The sequence below is a fragment of the Nomascus leucogenys genome, chromosome 3 (genome assembly GCF_006542625.1).
Source record: "Nomascus leucogenys isolate Asia chromosome 3, Asia_NLE_v1, whole genome shotgun sequence".
Taxonomy (NCBI): Eukaryota; Metazoa; Chordata; class Mammalia; order Primates; family Hylobatidae; genus Nomascus; species Nomascus leucogenys.
Window position 1 is genome coordinate 37,432,974 of NC_044383.1, and position 24,652 is coordinate 37,457,625.

Genomic DNA, 24,652 nt, shown 5'->3' on the forward strand with positions numbered 1-24,652 from the left:
ACTTCCGGCTGTTTGTTGCTTAATGCAAAGGTTGGGCTAGGGACTGTGGGTTTGTAATTGTTGTCATGATTGAAAGAATAGCAATGCATCAAAGAAGAGTGCTCCCAAAATATTTATTTTAATAATATTGCTCTGGCATTTATTTCCACATTCTGCTATATTGAATATCCTTGCCTTTTTTTCTTTTACATAGACTCCAGTTGCCTCTCAACAGAATGCTTCAAGTGTTTGTGAAGGTAAAGTCTTATTATTTTGAAGGATGAGCATGTCCTCTAAAAGTTATTTTAATTAAGGATTTGTATATACACATTTATTACATTATTTCTGGGGCAATTGTAAACATAAAACTCAATTTTCTAAACAAAATAGTTTTTGCAATGAGCAATGAACAGCAGCAAAACTAGCGGAGAACCTCAGTATCTTTAGAGTAGGCTACAGAATGCATGCAAAAACCTGCCTGTTGGCAGACAGATATGACTTGCCAGGAAACAGTGCTAGGACCTTACATAGATGTGAAAACTAATGTAGGGCCATTCACATGTTTTAGAACTATTAGCTTACTTAAAGTAATGAAAATTTTAAAAATCTGTTTATTTGAACAAGTTCTTTGGCTAAGTTTTCAAGATAATGTTTTCAAAGTTCAAATGTCTGTCTTCTTAGCACATCTTCAATTGCTTCCTTTTTTTTTTTTTTTTTTTTGAGTTAGGGTCTTACTTTGTAGTCCAGACTGGAGTGCAGTGGTGCATAATTATAGCTCACTGCAGCCTCAAATTCCTGGGCTCAAGCTGTCTTTCTGCCTCAGCCTCCTGAGTAATTTAGAATTTTTTCCTTTATCATCACTCAAAAATCTTATATATATTTTTAGAAACTGCTCATGTTAAAAAAAATTGTGTTTGGAAATTACCAGAAAAAAATAGAAGAATCATCTATAATATCAGCACTTAAAACATTATATAGAAGTTCATGCCCTGTACCCATTTAATTCCATACTTGAAGATACCCAGGGTTAAAAATGTAGTGAGTATTCTCCCTCTTCCCTGAGGTGATGTGCGTATATCTACATAAAGCACTCTCCTTTCTCTGATGATGGACAGTGGATCTTTTCTGAGCATGCACTACAACTCACCTCTCTGCTTTAATGATGCCATTAGGTTTTTTCATCCTGTCTCCCATATCTTGCTTCCCTAGGCTATTTCTGAGGCATCACCCCTTTTCTGCTGTATTGCTTTCTTCTGCCTTCCCTTTGAGGCTTTTGTCTTTTCTGTCCTTCCATTCCTTGCAGCCTCTCAGACCTGCTGAGTCCGGGTTGTGGAGTGATAGTGACTTCAGGGGCTCTGAGCATCTGTAGGAAGTAAGTACAACCCTGTGCAGACTTCATGGCTACAAGAGCCTCCAAAACCCAGGAGATAAGCGGGGTCCAAGGCATGTCCTCTGCTGCTTAGGTGTCCTCATTCTCAACGGGCTCCCAGTACAGGAACCTGCCAGGCATGCTTTGTTATTTATTTCAAGAGCATAGGCAATTGCCATCCAAATGCAAAGCGAGTGAGTGGCCTCTACTGGCCTAGGAAGGAATCAGGATGGCGGGGGCAGAGCAGGTGTGGTCAAAGCTTACGGGCTGGCAAGACCTAAGGTGTTCATTGTTTCTCCTTCTGAAATTACCAAGTTTTAATGTCATGAGCAAAACGTGTAACATAGAGGTTTGAAGTAGCTTGCCACAAATTCAAAATACAATCTTCAGAGGTTCAAGGTTCCCAAGCTTTAGTGCACCACTGAATGGTAAGAAACCCTGACATCTATCTTACCATTTATTTGAATCTTTGAGTTCTTACTACTTTTATTTCTTTGAGGTTTCTATAGTTCTCAGCCTTTCTTCCATGCAGACTCACACATGAACATACCAAGATTTTAACACACCCCACCCCCCAAGGACAAATTTGAGGGAGAGTAAAGTATTAAAATAATTTGTGATCACATTTATTAATGGTTCAGCAGTAGAGTTCACTATGGGCTTCAACATAAACTTCTTACACTTCAGATTTATGCTCATTTCCCACCCTTTCCTCTTATGCTCAGGAAAACACTGAAATGCAAGTGAGATTTACATTATTATAGGGATAACCTTGAATTTGATCCAGTTAATTTTGCAAAAAGAGATCATTTATGAACTCAGTAGTGTGCCTCTTATCAGTAACACACTGCTTATACCACGTCTTATGACTAATCAAGGCCCACCAGGGTGTTGCCTCCACCTGTGTGGAGGCCACATGGAAAATAGAGGGTGAGTTGTTTAGAGGGTGGCTAAAATGTTCTCATCTTCTGGCTTTCACCTATACTCACACACTTAAAGTTTCAGGGGGTTCAGTCGCTATGTACATTGCCAGTGGTTGAATGCAGAGGTGGTAGGATGTACATGTAACACTGCTGGGAGGGAGTCCTGGTCCTAACAGCACAACCACATCAACAGACTGGCAAGTGCACAGATCCATGACATCTCAGTAACTAAGACATGTTCCCGGGAAGACTTCTGATCAAATTTGGTTCTTCTCAGCTGATGTTGCTGGGTTTGGGGATGAGGACAGACATTTCACTCTAATCCTAATATGATAATTTTCCTGATCCAGAAAAACCTATACCTGCCGAACGCCACCGAGGGTCAAGTCACAGACAAGAAGCTGTGCAGTCACCAGTGTTTCCTCCTGCCCAGAAGTAAGAATCCTTTCCTTTAAAGATCAATTTCCTCTTGTTGCTGCAGGAATTAACATGTGCATTGTTTCACTGCACAGTGACACTGACTTGTAGTGCTAGGTAAAAATCCAACATTTCATTGTTTTGCAATTACATGTTAAAAGGTGTTAAGCAACTTTAAAATAACTGTGTAGAGTTGCAGAGACCTACTAATTGGGTTAATTATTGAACTTGACTAAAATGCAATACTTTAGTCAAGATTTCCTCCTTTTTCAAAACTAAAAGGAAGAGTCTTACTTATCTTTAAGTTTCTGGTGCCTCTTTTATCTTTAGATACATTTTATTGGCCATTTGTATTGATTTATTTGTGATGTGCCTGTTCACAGCATCATCAGTGTAAACAAAAAGTCAAACTTACTCATATTGTGCTTTGTCCTTTAATTATCTGAAATTCTTCCTTGCAGACAAATCCAACAAAAACCCATACCTCTGCCAAGTAAGTACAACGAAGCCATGTAGTGTATCAGGGTGTGGTCGAGGCTGGATCTTTGAGTCTGATAGGCCTGGATTCTAACATAGCACTGGCTCTTCCAGCTGCATTATCCTGGCATCTTCTCCCACTTGTTTCCTTACCTGTAAAATGGGGCCAAGAATGTTTATTTCACAGAGTTGTTTTGAAAAGTAAATATATTTGAGGCAATTTTTACTTTTTTTAGTAGCGATTTAATATTTTACTGGTCATGCATCCTTTTCTAACTTTTTTTTTTTTTACAAAAACAATACAGCTGTTTTCAAAATAATAAGATCAAGTAGAACAACATATGGGAAGCACCAGCTATAGTGTTTGGTTCTAAACAAACAATACCGATTTAAATTAAGTCTAAAATACATTTTAAAGATCACAAAATATATCTACAAAAGGTACCTTAAAAAGAAGATACGGCGAATATCTGGATAATTTTTCCAAGGCAAACATCACCCTAAAAATATATTAATCGGATAAGTCAGGCTCACAGAACATAGCTGCCCAAACCTTAATTTGCCTTCAACTCCATGTGGGAAAAAAGGAAGAAAAAAAACTCTGCTTTACATAGATAATTTGGGATCTATTCCAAAATAATCAAGCTTAAATCCATTTAAATAAACAGTAATTGTCCACATGCAAAATTTATATGCATTTTTTTTACTAAACATAAATTGGCTTTTTAGATTTTTAATAATATTCATCCTAAATGAAACTTTTACTAGTTTTTAAAAAAATTCTGACAACACAAAGTGAAAATGATTTGGGTACAGAAATGTATTTTTCATTATTTAAAAAGCTTTATTATACCTTTTACCATTTTTCAAACCAAGTTATTCATTCAGTTGTTAGTGACTGTACGCCGTGTGCCAGGCACTGTTCTAGGCACAGGAGATACAAGGATGAACGAAACAAATGAAGACCCTGTCCTCATGAAGCTTATATTCTATTGAAGGAGACAGATAGTAAAAATAAACGCACAAATAATATCATATCAGGTAAATGCTGAAGTGATATAAAGAAAAATACAGCGCAGCAGCAGGGGCAGGTGGCAGAGAGTAACGGAGGCAGGGAGGGTTGCTGCTATAGACAGGGTGGTCTGAGAAGGCCTAGTCTATAAAATGGGCATAATAGCTCCTTCCACAAAGAGCTGGTAAAAGGACGAGATGCGCACATGTTGAAAACAGAATAGGCCTAGCACATTCGGGTGTCAGAAAATATTAGCCATGGGTAATCTTCCAACTGCCAGAACTGCAGAAACCACCAACCGCCCTGCACTGTGCACCTAGGGAAAGTCTGTTCGCTCACTCACGTTTGTTGCTCTCACCTGGGAGTACTGTTCCCCTCCTATTAGAATACATCCTTCCTTTTGGCCCATCTTTGTTGGGCCTGCCAAGCCCTCACTGCCCCCTCCTCTTACAATGGTGGCTGCTTTCTCTGAACATCCAGGGCACTATTATCTGAAGCACTTAGTTTATCCAGAATTCTTTCTCCTGCAGACTTCCCCATCTTAATAAAGGACAACTCTGGTTGCTCTTGTCAAAAACCTTAGAGTCACCCTTGACTTCTCACTTGCTTTCTTTACACGCCTTCCAGCTATTCCTTCAAAATAGATCCAGAATCCAACCACTCTCTCTACTTCCACTGCTGTGATCTGTCCAAGCCACTGTCATCTCCTGCAAGAACACCTAATTGGCCTCCCCCACTCTGCTCTTGCCACCCTCTGTTTCCAGCCCAGCAGCCGGAATGACCCTGTTAAAAGACAGGCAGATCATGTTACCCTCCTGTTCAAAACCCTCCAAAAGCTTCCCTTATCATGTTCATTACAGCTCTTGAGTCACGTTAAGGGTCCACCAAGTCCTATAAATCTGGTCCCTTCATTGCCTCCTGTCTGACTGTATCTCTTATTCTTCTCCCCTTTTCTTACTGTACTCCAGGCACAGTGGTGCCCTTGCTATTCCTTAGATATGCCAGACCTTGCCTTCACAGCTCCCTGCACCCGGGACATTCTTTCCTAATATTATATATATATTTTTTTACTTTTATATTTTTATTTTTTTTACTTTTATATTTTTATATTTTTTTACTTATGATTTTATTGCCAATCTCAATCCATTAAAATTTAAGTTCCAGGAGAGCAGGGCATTTTGCTGTTTTGTTAACTGCTGTATATCCCCACTGCCTTTGATCCATGGCAGAGAAACAAGAATGAATGAATGAATGAATGACTGCAGATAAGTCTTTTCCATATTTCACATGTTTCCACATTTAGACTGTAAACTCTTTGAGGGAGTTGATGCCTGAAGACAGCAATTCTCAAACATTTTGGTCTCGGAACCACTTTAACACTCTTAAAATAATTGTAGAGCCAAAGAGCTTTAAGTTTACATGTTTCTATTGATACCTAGTATTTTAAGAATTAAAACTGAGACATTTAAAACATTTATTAATCCATTTAAAAATAATATTAAACTCATTACATGTTAACATAAATAATATTTTTATGAAAAATAACTATATTTTCCAAACAAGAACAATTTAGGGAAAAGAGTGGCATTAGTTTACATTTTGTAAATCTCTTTAATGTATGTTACTGCAGCGTAACAGAGACTGCTGGATTCTCGTCTCTGTTTCTATGTTTAATCTGTTGCAATGTTTTTCTGGTGGAACTACATGAAGAAAATTGGGTTTTGTAGTGACAGGTAATTGGAAAAGAAAAGACCTCTTGAACCACCTGAAAGGATTGTTGCGATTTCCAGGGGTCCTTGGACCACACTTTTGGAACCATTGCCTTAAGGATTTTTTTGGTGCATGTGTCCCTGGCAGCACCTAGTGTTAGGGTATAGGCATAGAAAGAGTTCAAGAAATATGAAGATTAATTGAAGGACTTTTCTGATCCCTTTCAGGATTTACAGAAGGGGGAAACCCAACTGTGGATGGGCCCCTACCCAGCTTTTCATCTAATTCCACTATTTCAGAACAGGTATGAAATGAACTCTTGATGTCACTAAATTGTTACCAGGAAACTGCAGGAAAGAGCATGTCTTCTAGGAAGAGGGCATTTGGAGTGAACCTTGAGAACAGAGACTGTATTTTACATCATTATGTGAACGGTCATTTGGTAATAGGGACAGAATACCCAGTTGTTGTTTTTTTTCAATGACTAAGACATTGCTCCAGTTAATGTTTCCTCAAAACTAGCAAGGAAATGTGTTTTCATTGTTCTCACATAGATTTTATTTATACTTTGTGATTTCCTCCAAATAGATCTGTAGAGGCTGATGACATTAAATCACATTTAAGGTGGCACAGTTTATAAAGGGACAGAGAAAGGACTCTGTGTGCCCTTGGGCAAGTCTTTCTAAGTTTCCATAAAAATATATGTAAAAATATAAAATACGGATAATAGCATGTGTCCTTCTTGCCTTCAAAGAAGGCATATATCCTTTCTTGCAAGAATCAAATAAGATAATATTTGTAAAAATGCTTTGGAAATTATAAAGCACTCCACAAAGTAAGAGCAATAAGAGCACAATGGAAAGGGGATTATTACTTATTTAGAAGAAAGAAAGAAATAATTCAGGAACCTAGCTAAGGCCAAATGAAAAAAAAAAAAACACAAAAAACAAGTTAACGGTATAATCCTTGTGTTTGATCAAAGGAAAAATAAAACTCATCTTAGAATTATTGGTCTAAATGTAGAGGCCTGTCTTGATAATGCAAATGGGTCTTTGTTTCTAGTACACAGAAATTAGAGTTAAGTAGGGACCAGCCCATGCTGACCAGTGCCCTCCATTTCACAGGAAGCTGGCGTTCTCTGCAAGCCATGGTATGCTGGTGCCTGTGATCGAAAGTCTGCTGAAGAGGCATTGCACAGATCAAACAAGGTCTGATCATTTTTACTATTTATTATTTTTATTTTATTTATTTATTTGTTTTGAGACACAGTTTCACTGGAGTGCAGTGGCTCAATCTCGGCTCACTGCAACCCCTGCCTCCTGGGTTCAAGCGATTCTCATACCTCAGCCTCCCAAGTAGCTGGGATTACATGTGTGTGCCCCCATGCCCAGCTAATTTTTGTATTTTTAGTAGAGATGGGGTTTCACCATGTTGGCCAGGCTGCTCTCGAACTCCTGACCTCAGTTGATCCACCCAGCGGCCTTGGCCTCCCAAAGTGCTGGGATTACAGGCATGAGCCACCGCGCCCGGCCAAGGTCTGATCATTTTTAAATCACACGTTTGCCCTCAGCCTGTAATAGACACAGTTGTCGTCCTTATGATATGCTAATTGAATAATTGCAACAAGTGTAGATGCAAGGATCTTTTTCCTTTACTTACTCAAGAGAAACTGCTATCCCCTCCTCTCTTTCAAGTTCCTCCATCTCATTTCTACTTGTCCTTTCATCTCCTCAAGGACCCACAGCCTCCACTGCCCTCCAAACAGTGGGAGAGAAGAAAGCTCCAGGGGAGGTCTATGGAAGGCTTGGTGCTGCATGAGCTCCACTGAGGAGTGAACAGTGACAGGCTATTTTGGATCAATGTGCAGGATTAAAAATTTGAGTCAAGATGGCAAACAAACAAACAAACAAAAAATACCTGGAAGTAAATGTTTGGAGAGCTCAACTTCAATCATGTAGGAACACCAGGGACAGCTTGGACAATTCAAGATTAAAGTGACACTTTTTCTTTCTCTCTTCTCCTCCCATTTTTGTTTGTTTGTTTTCTTGCACCCTACTTTGTCGGAATATATAGCATTTACATACTGTTCTTCCTCACCCTTGTTTTAGTCCTAGCTCTACAAGTAAATATATTAGTGTGTTCCATCAGTCCTTTGGTGGACTTCCACCATTGTCTCTTTCCTTTGATGAAGTGTACCTGTAGTAGATTCTGAGGAAAAACCGTGTTTACATTATTCCCTGAGTTCTTGCACATTCAAAACTGTTTTCTCAGCCAGGCGCAGTGGCTCATGCCTGTAACCCTAGCACTGTGGGAGGCCAAGGTGAGTGGATCACTTGAGGTCAGGAGTTTGAGACCAGCCTGGCCAAGATGGCAAAACCTCATCTCTACTGAAAATACAAGAATTAGCCAGGCATGATGGCAGGCGCCTATAATCCCAGCTCCTTAGGAGGCTGAAGCAGGAGAATCAGTTGAGTGTAGGAGGCAGAGGTTGCAGTGAGCCGAGTTCGTGCCACTGCTCTCCAGCCTGGGCAACAAGAGTGAGACTGCTGTGGGGGAATAAAAAGAGAAAGAGTTAAAAAATTGTTTTCTCATATCCTAGTAGTTGGGAGAAACCTTGGCTGGCTATAAAATCCTTAATTTGAGTTTGAGAAGTGTTGCCGCACTAGATTGTGTTGTTCTGTATGAAGCTCTTGAGAAGTCTGATACCATTGTGACTTTCTTGCCCTTCTATGTAATTTGATACTTTATAGTCTGGTGGCTCTGCAGACTTTTTGTTTTTAAAATCTAATCATTTTACCAGAATATATCTCTGAGTTGATAATTCCAAATCAATTTTCTCAAGTAGACAGAAGCCCTTTCAATATGTAGATTTAAGTTTTCTCTTATATCCAATAAGTTTTCTTAGATCGTAGTCTTAAAGGGTAGTTCTGTTCCCTTATTTGTTTTTCTTCTGTAAGCACTCAATTTACATGCGTTTTGGATCTTTTTTTGTCATTTTTTCTCCCATCACTGTCTTTGATTCTATGGTACTTATTTTATTAAATCCCATTTTCTCTCCTGGTTGTTTCCACACCTTCCTTCAAGTGTCATTTCTTAAATCTTCATTTGAAGCTCTCGTCCCTGGACATCTTGTAATTTTTTTCTTTGTTGAGATAGGTTTGTCTTTTTCTTCAATTTCTTCCCTGAGTTTGATCAACTCTTGTTGCATTTCATTCTGCTTTTTGTCCATCTTTTGTTTGTAATTCTTTATTTTATGATTCTAAATATTTTTATAAAAATATTTAATAAAATTTGAATTACTGTGTTACAGTTTTGGGATTTTTTTTTTTTTTTTTATGTTGTCTGGCTCTGTCACCCAGGCTGGAGTGCAGTGGCACGATCTTGGCTCACTGCAAACTCCATCTCCTGGGTTCACGCCATTCTTCTGCTTCAGCCTCCTCAGTAGCTGGTACTACAGGTGCCCACCACCATGCCCGGCTAGGGATTTTTTTCTTATAAAAGTTATTTGAGGAGAGAATTTTCATAATGAGGTCAGTCTGACCCAAGATTTAAGTCCAGGGGCAAATATAAAATGAAAGTTTTGATTCCCAACCTCTGTTTTCTTCTTATAGTACTTATGAATGGAATTTGATATATTTTTTTCATAGACAACTGGTGGCTATGGTTCCCAGTTCAAGAGAGTCCTCTAGATTTGATCTTAATGTGTCCCTTCACGTATTTCTAAATTTTATAAACATAAAACCTTATTTAGCACATTAAAAAGCTAGCATTTAGCTGGGCATGGTGGTGCATGCCAGTAGTCCCAGGTACTCAGGAGGCTGAGGTGGGAGGATCGCTTGAACTCAGGAGTTCCAGGCTATAGTGAACTGTGATTGCACCACTGCATACCAGCCTGGGCAACAAAGTAAGACTGTTTCTAAAAATAATTAATTAATTATTACCTTTTTTTCAAAAAAGGCAAGCATTGATCTCACTCAGGATTTTCCATGAGTATATATTTTCCTGGACTATTTTCTTAGAAAATAAGAGGACAAGCACTAATCAATAATAAAAATAATGTAGCTAAATAATTTACCTTTGGAATGTAATATAGGTGTTCTTCACAAAATGATTTTTTGAACCTGTAGAAATATAAGTAATACTAACCGTAATTATGTTTTTTTAAAAAAATTAAACAGGATGGATCATTTCTTATTCGGAAAAGCTCTGGCCATGATTCCAAACAACCATATACACTAGTTGTATTCTTTAATAAGCGAGTATATAATATTCCTGTGCGATTTATTGAAGCAACAAAACAATATGCCTTGGGCAGAAAGAAAAATGGTGAAGAGGTCAGTGATTTCTTTTTAAATTCAATTCTGTAACTATGCATTGAGTATAATGACATCAAATACTGTATTAGATGCTAGAGATGAGGAGAAAGGATACAAAAGTACTTGTTCTAATGCTTGCATAAATTTCATAGAGAACAAGATAAAATACTATATTTAGGCAGTATATCCTATAAGAACACAGAAAAGGAAAAAGTCATGTGATGTACATCCTAGTCCTTTCATTCAGTTATTTAATGAGGTCAGTCTGACCCAAGATTTTAGTCCAGGGGCAAATATAAATCAAGGTTGAAATGTCAAGTTGAATTAAGGTTGTAAGAATTAAGGTCAAGTTTCAGACCTCCAAAGTCAAGACCTAAAATCTCAACTCAAGTACCAAGGTAGATTACCAGGGAAGGATCCAGAAGAGATGCAGAAACTTGAGTTAAAACATTAGACTATAGCCCTTGTACCAGAATGAGCTTACGGGCCTGGAGCAAGAAAAAAAAAATCACATGGGTCTTAAATATTAACCAAACATTAACTTTAATGCCTCTTTAATCTGGATCAAACTCAGTGCTTACCATATCTCAGTTTAGCCAGCCTGCTCCTATAAATGAACCCTGAAATATGAGCTGGAGTAACCCATGAATGGTCTAGAAATGGAGTGATACTTATTCTGGTTTTGAATTATGGGTTGAATTTGAATGGGTAGAATGTAAGTTGGAGGGAAGGAGAAGGAGAAAAATGGGAAGAACAATCTATGCAGAGAAAACAGCATAAACAAAATTCAAGGTAAGAAATATTTACTTTCAAGTTTCCTTCAGAAAAAGGTACACCATTCCAAACCCAGCACCTGTTAGAAAATATTTGAATTGTTGGAAAGTGTCATGATTGCTGAAGTGTCTGTTTTCCCCACTACATGAAGCCAAGGACAATGTCTTTTCATCTCTGTATTTCCAGAATCAGAGCACAGTAACTGGCTTCAGTGTACACTTGATAAATAATTATTAAGCGACTGAATTGATTTGGTTGAGTGATTACAGGCAGGAGAATAGCATTTGCAAAACAAACTGAAAAAGTCATGTGTATTCTTTATTTTGCCTTTTAGACAATTGTGGTTAAAAAACCACATACAGGCCGGGCGCGGTGGCTCACGCTTGTAATCCCAGCACTTTGGGAGGCCGAGGCGGGCGGATCACGAGGTCAGGAGATCGAGACCACGGTGAAACCCCGTCTCTACTAAAAATACAAAAAAATTAGCCGGGCGTGGTGGCGGGCGCCTGTCGTCCCAGCTACTCGGAGAGGCTGAGGCAGGATAATGGCGTGAACCCCGGGGGGCGGAGCCTGCAGTGAGCCGAGATCGCGCCACTGCACTCCAGCCTGGGCGACAGCGAGACTCTGTCTCAAAAAAAAAAAAAAAAAAAAAAAAAAACACATATAAAATTTACCATCTTAATCATTTTAAGTACAGCTCAGTAATGTTAAATATATTTACATTGTAAAACAGATCTCCAGAACTTGTTCATCTTATAGAACTAAAACCCTATACCCACTGAACAACAATTTCCCTTTTCCCCCTCCTTCCAGCCCCTAGCAACCACGTTCTATTTTTATGAATTTGAATACTTTAGATACCTCATACAAGTGGAATCACACAGTATTTGTCCTTTATGACCAGCTTATTTAACTTATCATGATGTCCTTGAGACTCACCTATGTTGTAGCGTGTCTCAGGATTTCCTTCCTTTTTAAGGCTGCATAGTATCTCATTGTATCTATATACCACATTTTGTGTGTCTGATATCCATCAGTGGACATTTGTGTTGCTTCTACCTCTTGGCTATTGTGAATAGTGCCGCTGTAAACATGGGTGTGCAAATCTCTCCAGGACACTGCTTTCAATTATTTGGGGGTATATACCCAGAAGTGGGATTGCTGGATGATATGGGTATTCTATTTTTAATTTTTTGAGAACCTCCCATACTTTTTTCCATAGCAGTTGCACCATTTTACAGTTCCACCAACAGCACACGAGGGTTTAACTTCTTCACATCCCCACCAGCACTTGTTATATTCTGAATCGTGTTGTTGTTTTATAGTAGCTGTCCAAATGGTTGTGAGGTGATAGCTCATTGTGGTTTTAATTTGCATTTCTCTGATGATTAGTGATGTTGAACATTTTTCATATGCTTTTTTGGCTACTTGTAGGTCATCTTCAGAGAAATGTTTATTCCATTTTATAATCAGGTTATTTGATTTTTGTTGTTGCTGAGTTTTAGGAGTTCTTTATATTTCTGGATAGTAACCCCTTATCAGATAAATGATTTGCAAATATTTTTCCCACTCCATAGGTTACCTTTTCACTCTGTTGATTGTTATTTGCTGAGCAAAAGCTTTTAAGCTTGATATTGTCTTGTCTATTTTTGCTTTTTTTGCCTATGCTTTTAATGTCATATCCAAAAAATCATTGCTAAATCCAGTGTCATGGTGTTTCCCCCCTACATTTTCTTCTAGAATTTTTATATTGGGGAATTTTATTTTGCTTTTAACAAAGTCTCAGATAATTTTAAAATGCAAAACTCTTGAATCTGAGAGCACTAATCAAGACCAATCTTTGGTTTTAAAATGTAGACTGCATTATCATTTAACATCCTAAAGCTTCTCCAGCAGTCTAGCTTTTCTATAAGAGGCTTAAGGGTGGGTGAAGAAGCTGTCCTATTTCGAGGTCCTGAAATTCTCTCACAAATTTTGAACTCCCTGAGGGGCTCTGGATTTCGTTGTCCTGCTAGGAAACTCTGGTAAACAGGAATTCCTCTTGGCCTAATGAATCTTCATCTCCACTTTAGAATGAATAGACTAGAGCTTCACCTCACTTCCAACATATTCAGCCTATGGATTCCAAAATAAGTAATATATTACTATAATAGCATCTGGAGGTACTGACAGCCAATTAAAACTCTTACTTAAAGTATCTATAATAAAAAGATTATGTCCCCTATACACTGAACATCTGAATGGAAAATTACAGTGTTGGTTACATTATGTCAATCATGTGGATGTTTTTTAAAAAGTCTGTGTGTATTTGTGTGTATATGGCCAGAAAAAGTAACCAATTCATTAACTATTTAACTGTTTATGCAGCTATTTTGGCATTGTATGGTACAACATTGAGTAATTTTACAGTTTGACAACTGTCTGCTTTATCTTATTGGCCAATAAGTTGTTTTTCTGTCCACAAATACACTGAAGGTATCTGTCTCAAATACACTGAATTAATAAAAACAGAAAAAAAGGAGACTGAGGGGAAGCTGTAACTATGTTATGCCCAATTCTTTTTTAAATTAAATCACAAATATTCTTCAATTTCATTCCCTACTTCAAATGTTTCAACTCAGCTCAACTCCCTACTGCAAACACTTCAATCCCCAAACACCACAACAAAGCAATACTCACAAATATTCAGGGACTAGAGGGACAGAATGAGATATTAGTTTGTATAAGTACAGCAATCCTCTCCTATGCTTCCTAGGTTCAGGACACACTTTTTCCCTTGTAATCCACTTCAAAGAGATTGTGCTGTTTCATTTTCTGGCCCTTGAGTCCATAACTTTAACTTTCAACTGCATTTGGTTTAGCAACATATTATGCCAAACAAGCAGAATGAATGTTTTATGGGATTTATAATGAAAGAATTTCATTGGCAATTGCAAGATGGCGGAATGATTGAATAGGAAGTAAAGAATAAAGACTAAAGGTATTTGAAAGTCCCTGTCTCTTACCTCTCTCCTGACTGAATATTCAGCTAGCCAATTATCTAAAAGACAACTGGTATTTCATTTGAAAATGTTGGCCAATATTCTGAATATTTTACTTTATTCAATATGTAGATACTTGGGAGTCATCCAAACAATTAATAAACATTTAAAAATTTTACTGCAGATGTTTGTCTTTATCTAAAAAAATCGAGAAAGTAAAATCAATTTATAGTAACTGCTAAACTCATGGCACTGTTGTAAAACACTCACCACTTTTAAAAAGTGATTCTAAATACATTTAATGAGTGTGAACTTGTAGCACTTTTGTATACTCAATGAATTTAATTTCATGATCTGTGTTACATTTGTTTTTATCTTTCCTTCAAAACTTTAATTATTTTTCAGAACAAAATTTGTGATAATTTTAAATTAAAACCCATAGACAACAAGGATCAAAACTTGGAAAAATAAGTATGTATGGAGAGAGCCTAGCATGAAATTTCATTATTAATTAGGCACTAAGTTAACTCTAAGCTTACCAGAAACCAAGTAAAAATGGAAATATGAAGGTTTATAAAGCTTTATTTGTTTAAAAAAGAAAACAAAACATAATTTTGTTTAGGAGATGACTGTTTCCTTGTACTAAATTCTAAGGTTAATTTATTACATCAGTTCTTGTATCTGAGACTTGTGCAAAGTAAGAGATGATCTATGTTTTGTAAAGAATGTAGAAAAATGCGTTGTATGATAGTTTTACATTTAACGGTAAATAAAAAGCAATATACTGTAATATTTTATCATAACAGTGAAGTAATCTCTCTAAGCAGCTATGCTAATTGAGGCTGTCAGTGTGTTTTTCTTCATACTTAATACAGCAAAGTCCAAAGTCTGCTACCTTGAAGGTTACAGGCTTTGTTAAACTAGATTTTTTTGTGCAGAATGTCAGCTGGGGTGTAATAACTTTTACTAACTTGAGAATGAGAGAAGATGGGAGGAATGGAGCTCAAAGTTAACACAAATGCCAGTGTATAATTCATCTATGTTTTCTTCCTCTAGTACTTTGGAAGTGTTGCTGAAATCATCAAGAATCATCAACATAGTCCTTTGGTTCTTATTGACAGTCAGAATAACACAAAAGATTCCACCAGACTGAAGTATGCAGTTAAAGTTTCATAAAGGAAAAAAAAAAGATCAATACCATTGCTTCAGACACTTTCCCCAAGTTTCTCCTTTTGAGAAAAAGTCCCAAAACTTCATATTTTGGATTATGAATCAAACAGTAATAAAATGGAAGGTGGAGTCAGCTATTGAGGTGGTCATCCATTTCTTTTTAAGAAGCTCACATGGACTTGTTCTACCTGTTGCCTGACCTGATGAACTGTTAATATCTGGTGAGATTGAGTTATCATGCTACTAATATTTTCCAAATAAATATCTTTATTTTAAAAATAAGTGTAAAGTATATTATCAAAATAAGAAAATAATTCTCTTGCATAAAACAAAGTGGCTGGAAATTTAAACCTCCACAATGATCATTGGTACACTAATGTAGCTGGGCTCTCCACTGCCAATGCTTGACAATGAAGTCTTAGTTAAAATTTTAATTTGTAGAAAATAAGGTATTACAGGTAATGTATTATATCTGTAAGTATAGGCAAGAAGGATGTAATGGTTCCTTTTTGTGAGCACTCTCAACCATGGGAGATATATAGGGATATGAACTTTCTATAAGTTCATGTCTAGGATTATGCTGTTAGTTTTGCTTACTAAAGATAATTATACCCTCTTTGATCTGCATGTCTATCAAATAGAACGTAAACTTGATATGAGGTTTGTATTAGTCCATTCTCACGCTGCTAATAAAGACATACTCAAGACTGGGTGATTTACAAAAAAAAAAAAAAGAGGTTTAATGGACTCACAGTTCCACATGGCTGGGGAGGCCTCACAATCATGGCAGAAGGTGAAGAAGAAGCAAAGGCATGTTTTACATGGCAGGCAAGAGAGCATGTGCAGGGAAACTGCCCTTTATAAAACCATCAGATCTCATGAGACTTACTCACTATCACAACAACATGGGAAAACCTGCCCCCATGATTCAGTTACCTCCCACCAGGTCCCTCCCATGGCACGTGGGGATTATGGGAGCTACAATTCAAGATGAGATTTGGGTGAGGACACAGCCAAACCACATCAAGTTTCAAAGTGGAATGACAGCGAAGCTAGACTAAAAGCCAGTTCCTAGAGAAATATCCCACAAAACAAGAGCAGAAAAGCAGACATTGGTGAACACCAAGGAATAAAAGAGATACCATCATGGAGAATCAGGTCCAAGGTCTTAGATCATCCCAGAAATGTATCATACTTTGTCATATATTTCTACTCTGTACTTCAGACAGCACTGAAATGATAAAGCAGCTAATTAAGTCTAATAATTAAATGGGGAACACACTTGGCCACTGCATAACATAGCAAATCTATGAAAGTATTTTGAAAGGCCAGAAGGTAATAATTTCAGAGGAACTCATGACTCACTTGTAAAGATAATTGTACATTTAAATGTCATACACTTTCATAATTACCACCTATGTTATGGATTGAATTGTGGTCCCCCCAAAAAGATATGCTGAAGTCCTAATCCATAAGGCCACATATCTCAGAATGTGACCTTATTTGGGAATGAAGTCTTTACAGATGTAGTCAAGGTAAGATGAGGTCAGTAGGGTGGGCCTTAATACAATGGCTGGTGTCCTTATAAAAGTAGGAAATTTGGATGCAGGCACAGAGAGAAGACTATATGAAGAGACACACAGGAATAATACTACTGGTGTGATTCCATCCTGTATGGCTGTTCTCTTAAGCAGTGGTTGTTTATCTCCATCTGCTTTCTCTCCCACCTAAGTGTGTGCCACCACCCGATGGAAGATTCAATGGACATGGACCCCCTGAGGCCCAGAACTATCTTTTCAGTTGTGAACTAAAGGTTGACAAAGATTATCACTTTAAGGTGGATAATGATGAAAATTAGCACCAATTATCTTTAAGAACGGTCAGTTTAGGGGCTGGTGCAAAGGATGAATTGCATATTGTTGAAGCAGAGGCAATGAATTACGAAGGCAGTCCAATTAAAGTAACACTGGCAACTTTGAAAATGTCTGTACAGCCAACGGTTTCCCTTGGGGGCTTTGAAATCACACCACCAGTGCTTTTATGATTGAAGTGTGGCTCAGGGCCAGTGCATATTAGTGGACAGCACTTAGTAGCTGTGGAGGAAGATGCAGAGTCAGAAGATGAAGAGGAGGAGGGTGTGAAACTCTTAAGGATATCTGGAAAGCGATCTGTCCCTGGAGGTGGTAGCAAGATTCCAGAGAATAAAAGTAAAACTTGCTGCTGATGAAGATGATGATGATGATGATGATGATTGTGATGATGAGGAAACTGAAGAAAAAGCACCAGTGAAGAAATCTATATGAGATACTCCAGCCAAAAATGCATAAAAGTCAAATCAGAATGGAAAACACTCAAACCCATCAACACCGAGATCAAAAGGACAAGAATCCTTCAAAAAACAGGAAAAACTCCTAAAACACCAAAAGGGCCTAGTTCTGTAGAAGACATTAAAGCAAAAATGCAAGCAAGTATAGAAAAAGGTGGTTCTCTTCCCAAAGTGGAAGCCAAGTTCATCAATTATGTGAAGAATTGCTTCTGGACAACTGACCAGGAGGCTATTCAAGATCCTGGCAGTGGAGGAAGTCTCTTTAAGAAAATAGTTAACAATTTGTTAAAAGTTTTCCATCTTATTTCATTTCTGTAACAGTCAATATCTGGCTGTCCTTTCTATAATGCAGAGTGAGAACTTTCCCTACTGTATTTAATAAATGTTGTCCAGGTTCCATTGCCAAGAATGTGTTGTCCAAAATGCCTGTTTCATTGTTAAAGATGGAACTCCACCCTTTGCTTGGTTTAAAATATGTATGGAATGTTATGATAGGACATAGTAGTAGCAGTGGTCAGACATGGAAATGGTGGGGAGATGAAATATACATGTGAACTAAAACTCGGCATTTTAATAAAGTAGCACGGTTTCTATTGAAAAAAAGAGATTACTACATGAAGATGAGGAACTGGAGTGATGCATCTGCAGGCCTGGGAGTGCCAAAGATTGCCTGCAAACCATCAGAAGCTAGGAAGAGGCAAGAACAGACTTCCCTCCAGGTTTTAGAGGGAGCATGGCCCTGATGGCAACTTGATTTTGGACTTCAAGTGTCCGGAACTTGAAGACAATAAATTTCTGGCTTTTTAAGCCACCCAGTTTATTATGGCGGCCATAGAAACCTAATAAAATTTATATGCATTTTTTACATTCAGGTATATAGGGGTTTGGGAAATTTCGTATGGAAAGGTTTTTTTTCTCCTTTTAGGAAAACCATTGAATCATTTTGAATGTACTAGAAAGGATGACTCACAATTTAAACTGGGAAACTGGGGTAATTTTTTGGTAAAGCAAAGCATCTGTTTGTAGTATGTGGTATCAACTCTCTAGTTTCAGTTTTCCTCAGTGTTACATGGAATTATTTTCTATTTAAGTAAATCCTCATTAATTCCCACTGCTACCACAGCAACCCTGGCTCTATAACAACCTCTTCTGCCTCATTCTTCCTCTCTTCCTCCAAGTGTCCTACTCCAGCTAGGTGATCAGCATAGCTGTTAAGATTATACTAATCCTCAGTTGGTTGATATACAGTACTGTGTGGTGGATTTCTTGGAGCAGAGGCTGGGAGAATTTCTGAGAGACAGGCCATTCTCTGCTAAGGGCTCTACTCCTCCCCAAAGCTGGGAGAAATACCCAATCCAACATGCCAGTCTTTTCCCTCATCTTGCAGAAGAGTCCACTGAGGGTGATCCTACCTGCTTCTCTAAAGCCCACCTCTGCAGGTGGTATTCTTGATGAGATTAGAAAAGTCTTTAAGAGGCTGGGCATGGTGGCTTACATCTATAATCACAGTAGTTTGGCAGGCCAAAGCAGGTGGATCACTTGAGGCCAGGAGTTCAAGACCAACCTGGTCAACACACGGAAACCCTGTCTCTACTAAAACTAGAAAAAATCAACTGGGCATGGTGGCACTCGCCTGTAATTTCAGCTACTACTCAGGAGGCTGAGGCATGAGAATCACTTGAACCCGGGAGGCGGAGGTTGTAGTGAGCCAAGATCATGCCACTGCACTCCAGCCTGGGCCACAGAGTGAGACTCTGTTTCAAAATAAATAAGAAATTTCAAAACACCTGTCTGTGATCTCAATGTCTTAATGGCTGACAAACAAATGGTTTTGCATAAAGAAATTTTCAGGCAAGCTAGGTGGTGGAATAGGAGACATTAGTCAAGAAGTACATGTGTAGCAGCTGAAGAAGGAAAAAAAACACACCCCAGTTCTTGTCTTCTGTTGCAAATTAGATTGCAGCTATGGTAGTAGGAAGGCTGTTCAAGTTTGTTCAAAAGGACAATAGACATGAAAAAGCTAGGCCTGTGTCCAGCACAAGCCTGAATTGTGTTATCATGTTAGCCAGGGCAATGGTTTGGAGACCTTGCACTCTGGGAGCTAAACTACTCTTACTGTAGTAGCTGGGATAGTCTTGCCTAAAAGGAAGTCCCAGAGAACAGAATTCAGTGATGTGAGGCAAAACCAGCACCACCTGAGACATGTTCTTAAAACAGGACTGAATTCCTCTCCTTCAAAATGGTCTTAAGACACCATATAACTTAGCCTCTATTTCTAGGTAAGGGTAAACAATATTTTTCCAGTAATGATTCAAGAGCTAAAGTAAGCTACTTGTGCCTGACAAACATTACCTCCTAGTCCCCTAACCAAAATCTTCTTTGCAGACATAAAAAGTGATCTGTGGATAACTCTTCAAATGAACCCATCTATAAATATTTTAGAACACTTAGTAATTATAATTGTGTATTAGGAAAATCTCAAATATTTTCTCTACATTTGTGGTTCTTAATCTTTTAGTAGTTACAAAATTCTTTGAGAATCTGATGAGAACTATGGGTCTTTGGCCTGAGGAAAAATTCATTTATGTATATACACAGAAACTCACAGCAAATATCATGAGATTCCTGGGCCTCTGGGGCCTATCCGTGGACAAAAGATCCAAACATCCAAGACTAAGGACTCAACATTTTTCTTAACCTTTAATGCATCAAGATGGACATATTATTCTACTAAATATGTGAATGACCCTAAAAGTAACTCCTCCATTAGACGAGAAGGATATTGCTGTGGTTTAGCGCAAGTTATTTGGTGTGAGTTGCAATAATTCTAATCCCAGCTTTACCAATAACAGACTGTGTGAACTTGGGAAAGTTATTTGTCTTGGTTTCTCCATTTGTAAAATGAAGATAATAATGCAATCTAGGCCAGGTGCAGTGGCTCACACCTGTAATCCCAGCACTTTGGGAGGCCAAGGCAGGCGAATCATGAGGTCAAGAGATCAAGACCATCTTGGCCAACATGGTGAAACCCCATCTCTACTACAAATACAAAAATTAGCTGGGCATGGTGGCACATGCCTGTAGTCCCAGCTACTCAGGAGGCTGAGGCAGAAGAATCAGTTGAACCAGGAGGTGAAGGTTGCAGTGAGCCAAGATCGTGCTACTGCACTCCAGCCTGTGACAGAGAGAGACTCCATCAAAAAAAAAAAAAAAGGCAACCTACTTTATGTTATTGTTCCATGAGCATATTAAAAATTGTAAAAGCTGGTCCATTCCAAGATTGCCGAATAGGAACAGCTCCGGTCTGCAGCTCCCAGTGTGATCGATGCAGAAGACAGGTGATTTCTGTATTTCCAATTGAGGTACCTGGTTCATCTCACTGGGACTGGTTGGAGTGCAGCCCATGGAGGGCGAGCCAAAGCAGGGTGGGGCATCGCCTCACCCAGGAAGTGCAAGGGGTCAGGGATTTCCCTATCCTAGCCAAGGGAAGCTGTGACAGACTGTACCAGGAAAATTGGGACACTGCCATCCAAATAGCGCACTTTTCCAATGGTCTTAGCAAATGGAACACCAGGAGATTATATTCAGTGCCTGGCTCAGTGGGTCCCACGCCCACGGAGCCTTGCTCACTGCTAGCGCAGCAGTCTGAGATCGAACTGCAAGGCAGCAGCCTGGCTGGGGGAGGAGCATCTGCCATTGCTGAGGCTTGAATAGGTAAATGAAGCAGCCTGGAAGCTCGAACTGGGTGGAGCCCACTGCAGCTCAAGGAGGCCTGCCTGCCTCTGTAGACTCCACCCCTGGGGACAGGGCATAGCTGAACAAAAGGCAGCAGAAACTTCTGCAGACTTAAACGTCCCCCCGTGTAGCCTAACTGGGAGACACCTCCCAGTAGGGGCCGACTGACACCTCATACAGCCGGGTGCCCCTCTGAGACGAAGCTTCCAGAGGAAGGATCAGGCAGCAATATTCACTGTTCTGCAATATTTGCTGTTCTGCAGCCTCCACTGGTGATACCCAGGCAAACAGGGTCTGGAGTGTACCTCCAGCAAACTCCAGCAGGCCAGCAGCTGAGGGGCCTGACTGTTCAAGGAAAATAACAAACAGAAAGGAATAGCATCAGCATCAACAAAAAGAACATCCACACCAAAACCCCATCTGTAGGTCACCATCATCAAAGACAAAAGGTAGATAAAACCACAAAGATGGGGAGAAACCAGAGCAGAAAAGCTGAAAAATTTGAAAGCCAGAGCGCCTCTTCTCCTCCAAAGGATTGCAGCTCCTCTCCTCGCCAGCAACTGAACAAAGCTGGATGGAGAATGACTTTGATGAACTGACAGAAGTAGGCTTCAGAAGGTCAGTAATAACAAACTTCTCCGAGCTAAAGGAGGATGTTCGAACCCATCACAAGGAAGCTAAAAACCTTGAAAAAAGATTAGAAGAATGGCTAACTAGAATAAACAGTGTAGAGAAGACCTTAAATAACCTGATGGAGCTGAAAACCATGGCATGAGAACTATGTGACGCATGAACAGGCTTCAGTAGCTGATTCGATCAAGGGAAGAAAGGGTATCAGTGATTGAAGATGAAATAATGAAATGAAGTGAGAAGAGAAGTTTAGAGAAAAACGAGTAAAAAGAAATGAACAAAGCCTCTAAGAAATATGGGACTATGTGAAAAGACCAAATCTGCATTTGATTGGTGTACCTGAAAGTGACAGGGAGAATGGAACCAAGCTGGAAAACACTCTTCAGGATATTATCCAGGAGAACTTCCCCAACCTAGCAAGGCAGGCCAACATTCAAATTCAGGAAATACATAGAATGCCACAAAGATACTCCTCAAGAAGAGCAACCCCAAGACACATAATTGTCACATTCACCAAGGTTGAAATGAAGGAAACAATGTTAAGGGCAGCCAGAGAGAAAGGTCGGGTTACCCACAAAGGGATGCCCATCAGACTAACAGCAGATCTCTCGGCAGAAACTCTACAAGCCAGAAGAGAGTGGGGGCTGATATTCAACATTCTTAAAGAAAAGAATTTTCAACGCAGAATTTCATATCCAGCCAAACTAAGCTTCATAAGTCAAGGAAAAATAAAATCCTTTATAGACAAGCACATGCTGAGAGATTTTGTCACCACCAGTCCTGCCTTACAAGAGCTCCTGAAGGAAGCACTAAACATGGAAAGGAACAACCAGTACCAGCCACTGCAAAAACATGCCAAATTGTAAAGACCATAGATGCTAGGAAGAAACTGCATCAATTAACGGGCAAAATAACCAGCTAACATCATAATGACAGGATCAAATTCATACATAACAATATTAACCTTAAATGTAAATGGGCTAAATGCCCCAATTAAAAGACACAGACTGGCAAATTGGATTAAGAGTCAAGACCCATCAGTGTGCTGTATTCAGGAGACCCATCTCACGTGCAGAGACACACATAGGCTCAAAATAAAGGGATGGAGGAAGATCTACCAAGCAAATGGAAAGCAAAAAATGCAATCCTAGTCTGATAAAACAGACTTTAAACCAACTCAAGAGACAAAAAAGGCCATTAAATAATGGTAAAGGAATCAATTCAACAAGAAGAGCTAACTATCCTAAATATATATGCACCCAATACAGGAGCACCCAGATTCCTAAAGCAAGTACTTAAAGACCTACAAAGAGACTTAAACACCCAACAATAATAATGGGAGAATTTAACACCCCATTGTCAATATTAGACACATCAACGAGACAGAAGGTTAACAAGGATATCCAGGACTTGAACTCAGCTCTGCACCAAGCAGGCCTAATAGACATCTACAGAACTCTCCACCCGAAATAAACAGAATATACATTATTCTCATCACCACATCGCACTTATTCCAAAATTGACCACATAGTTGGAAGTAAAGCACTCCTCAGCAAATGCAGAAGAACAGAAATCACAACAAACTGTCTCTCAGACTACAGTGAAATCAAATTAGAACTCAGGATTAAGAAACTCACTCAAGGCCGGGCATGGTGGCTCACACCTGTAATCCCAGCACTTTGGGAGGCTGAGGCAGGCGGATCACAAGGTCAGGAGATCGAGACCATCCTGGCTAACATGGTGAAACCCTGTCTCTATTAAAAATACAAAAAAATTAGCCAGGCATGGTAGCGGGTGACTGTAGTCCCAGCTACTCGGGAGGCTGAGGCAGGAGAATGGCGTGAACCCAGGAGGTGGAGCTTTCAGTGAGCCAAGATCGCGCCACTGCACTCCAACCTGGGGGAGAGCGAGACTCCATCTCAAAAAAAAAAAAGAAACTCACTCAAAACCGCTCAACTACATGGAAACTGAACAACCTGCTCCTGAATGACCACTGGGTAAATAACAAAATGAAGGCAGAACTAAAGATGTTCTTTGAAACGAATGAGAACAAAGACACAAAGTACCAGAATCTCTGTGACACATTTAAAGCAGTGTGTAGAGGGAAATTTATAGCACTAAATGCCCACAAGAGAAAGCAGGAAAGATCTAAAATCGACACCCTAACATCACAATTAAAAGAACTAGAGAAGCAAGAGCAAATGCATTCAAAAGCTAGCAGAAGGCAAGAAATAACTAAGATCAGAGCAGAACTGAAGGAGATAGAGACATTAAAAAACCTTCAAAAAATCAATGAATCCAGGAGCTGTTTTTTTGAAAAGATCAACAAAATTGATAGACCACTAGCAAGACTAATAAAGAAGAGAGAAGAATCAAACAGATGCAATAAAAAATGATAAAGGGGATATCACCACCAATCCCACAGAAACACAAAGTACCATCCGAGAATACTATAAACACCTCTACACAAATAAACTAGAAAATCTAGAAGAAATGGATAAATTCCTGGACACACACACCCTCCCAAGACTAAACCAGGAAGAAGTGAATCCCTGAATAGACAAATAACAGGCTCTGAAATTGAGGCAATAATTAATAGCCTACCAACCAAAAAAAGTCCAGGACCAGACAGATTCACAGCCGAATTCTACCAGAGGTACAAAGAGGAGGTTGTACCATTCCTTCTGAAACTGTTCCAATCAATAGAAAAAGAGGGAATCCTCCCTAATGCTTTTTATGAGGCCAGCATCATCTTGATACCAAAGCCTGGCAGAGACACAACAAAAAGAATTTTAGAGCAATATCCTTGATGAATATCGATGCAAAAATCCTC

The 24,652-nt window shown here is 39.0% G+C and overlaps 1 protein-coding gene and 1 pseudogene across 1 annotated transcript in view; both read left to right on the top strand.

Annotated features, from left to right (window-relative positions):
- BLNK (B cell linker) overlaps positions 1-15,407 on the top strand; it is a 79,330-nt gene extending 63,923 nt beyond the window's left edge. Inside the window, exons 11-17 of the mRNA XM_030809132.1 lie at positions 194-236; positions 2,622-2,706; positions 3,150-3,181; positions 6,115-6,191; positions 7,012-7,095; positions 10,066-10,221; positions 15,015-15,407. Of these exons, the coding sequence (XP_030664992.1) occupies positions 194-236; positions 2,622-2,706; positions 3,150-3,181; positions 6,115-6,191; positions 7,012-7,095; positions 10,066-10,221; positions 15,015-15,134 (597 nt within the window). The 3' untranslated portion in view covers positions 15,135-15,407. The remainder of the gene's footprint in view (positions 1-193; positions 237-2,621; positions 2,707-3,149; positions 3,182-6,114; positions 6,192-7,011; positions 7,096-10,065; positions 10,222-15,014) is intronic.
- A 1,469-nt stretch (positions 15,408-16,876) lies between these two features.
- LOC100579308 lies at positions 16,877-17,720 on the top strand (annotated as a pseudogene).
- The last annotated feature ends 6,932 nt before the right edge of the window (positions 17,721-24,652 follow it).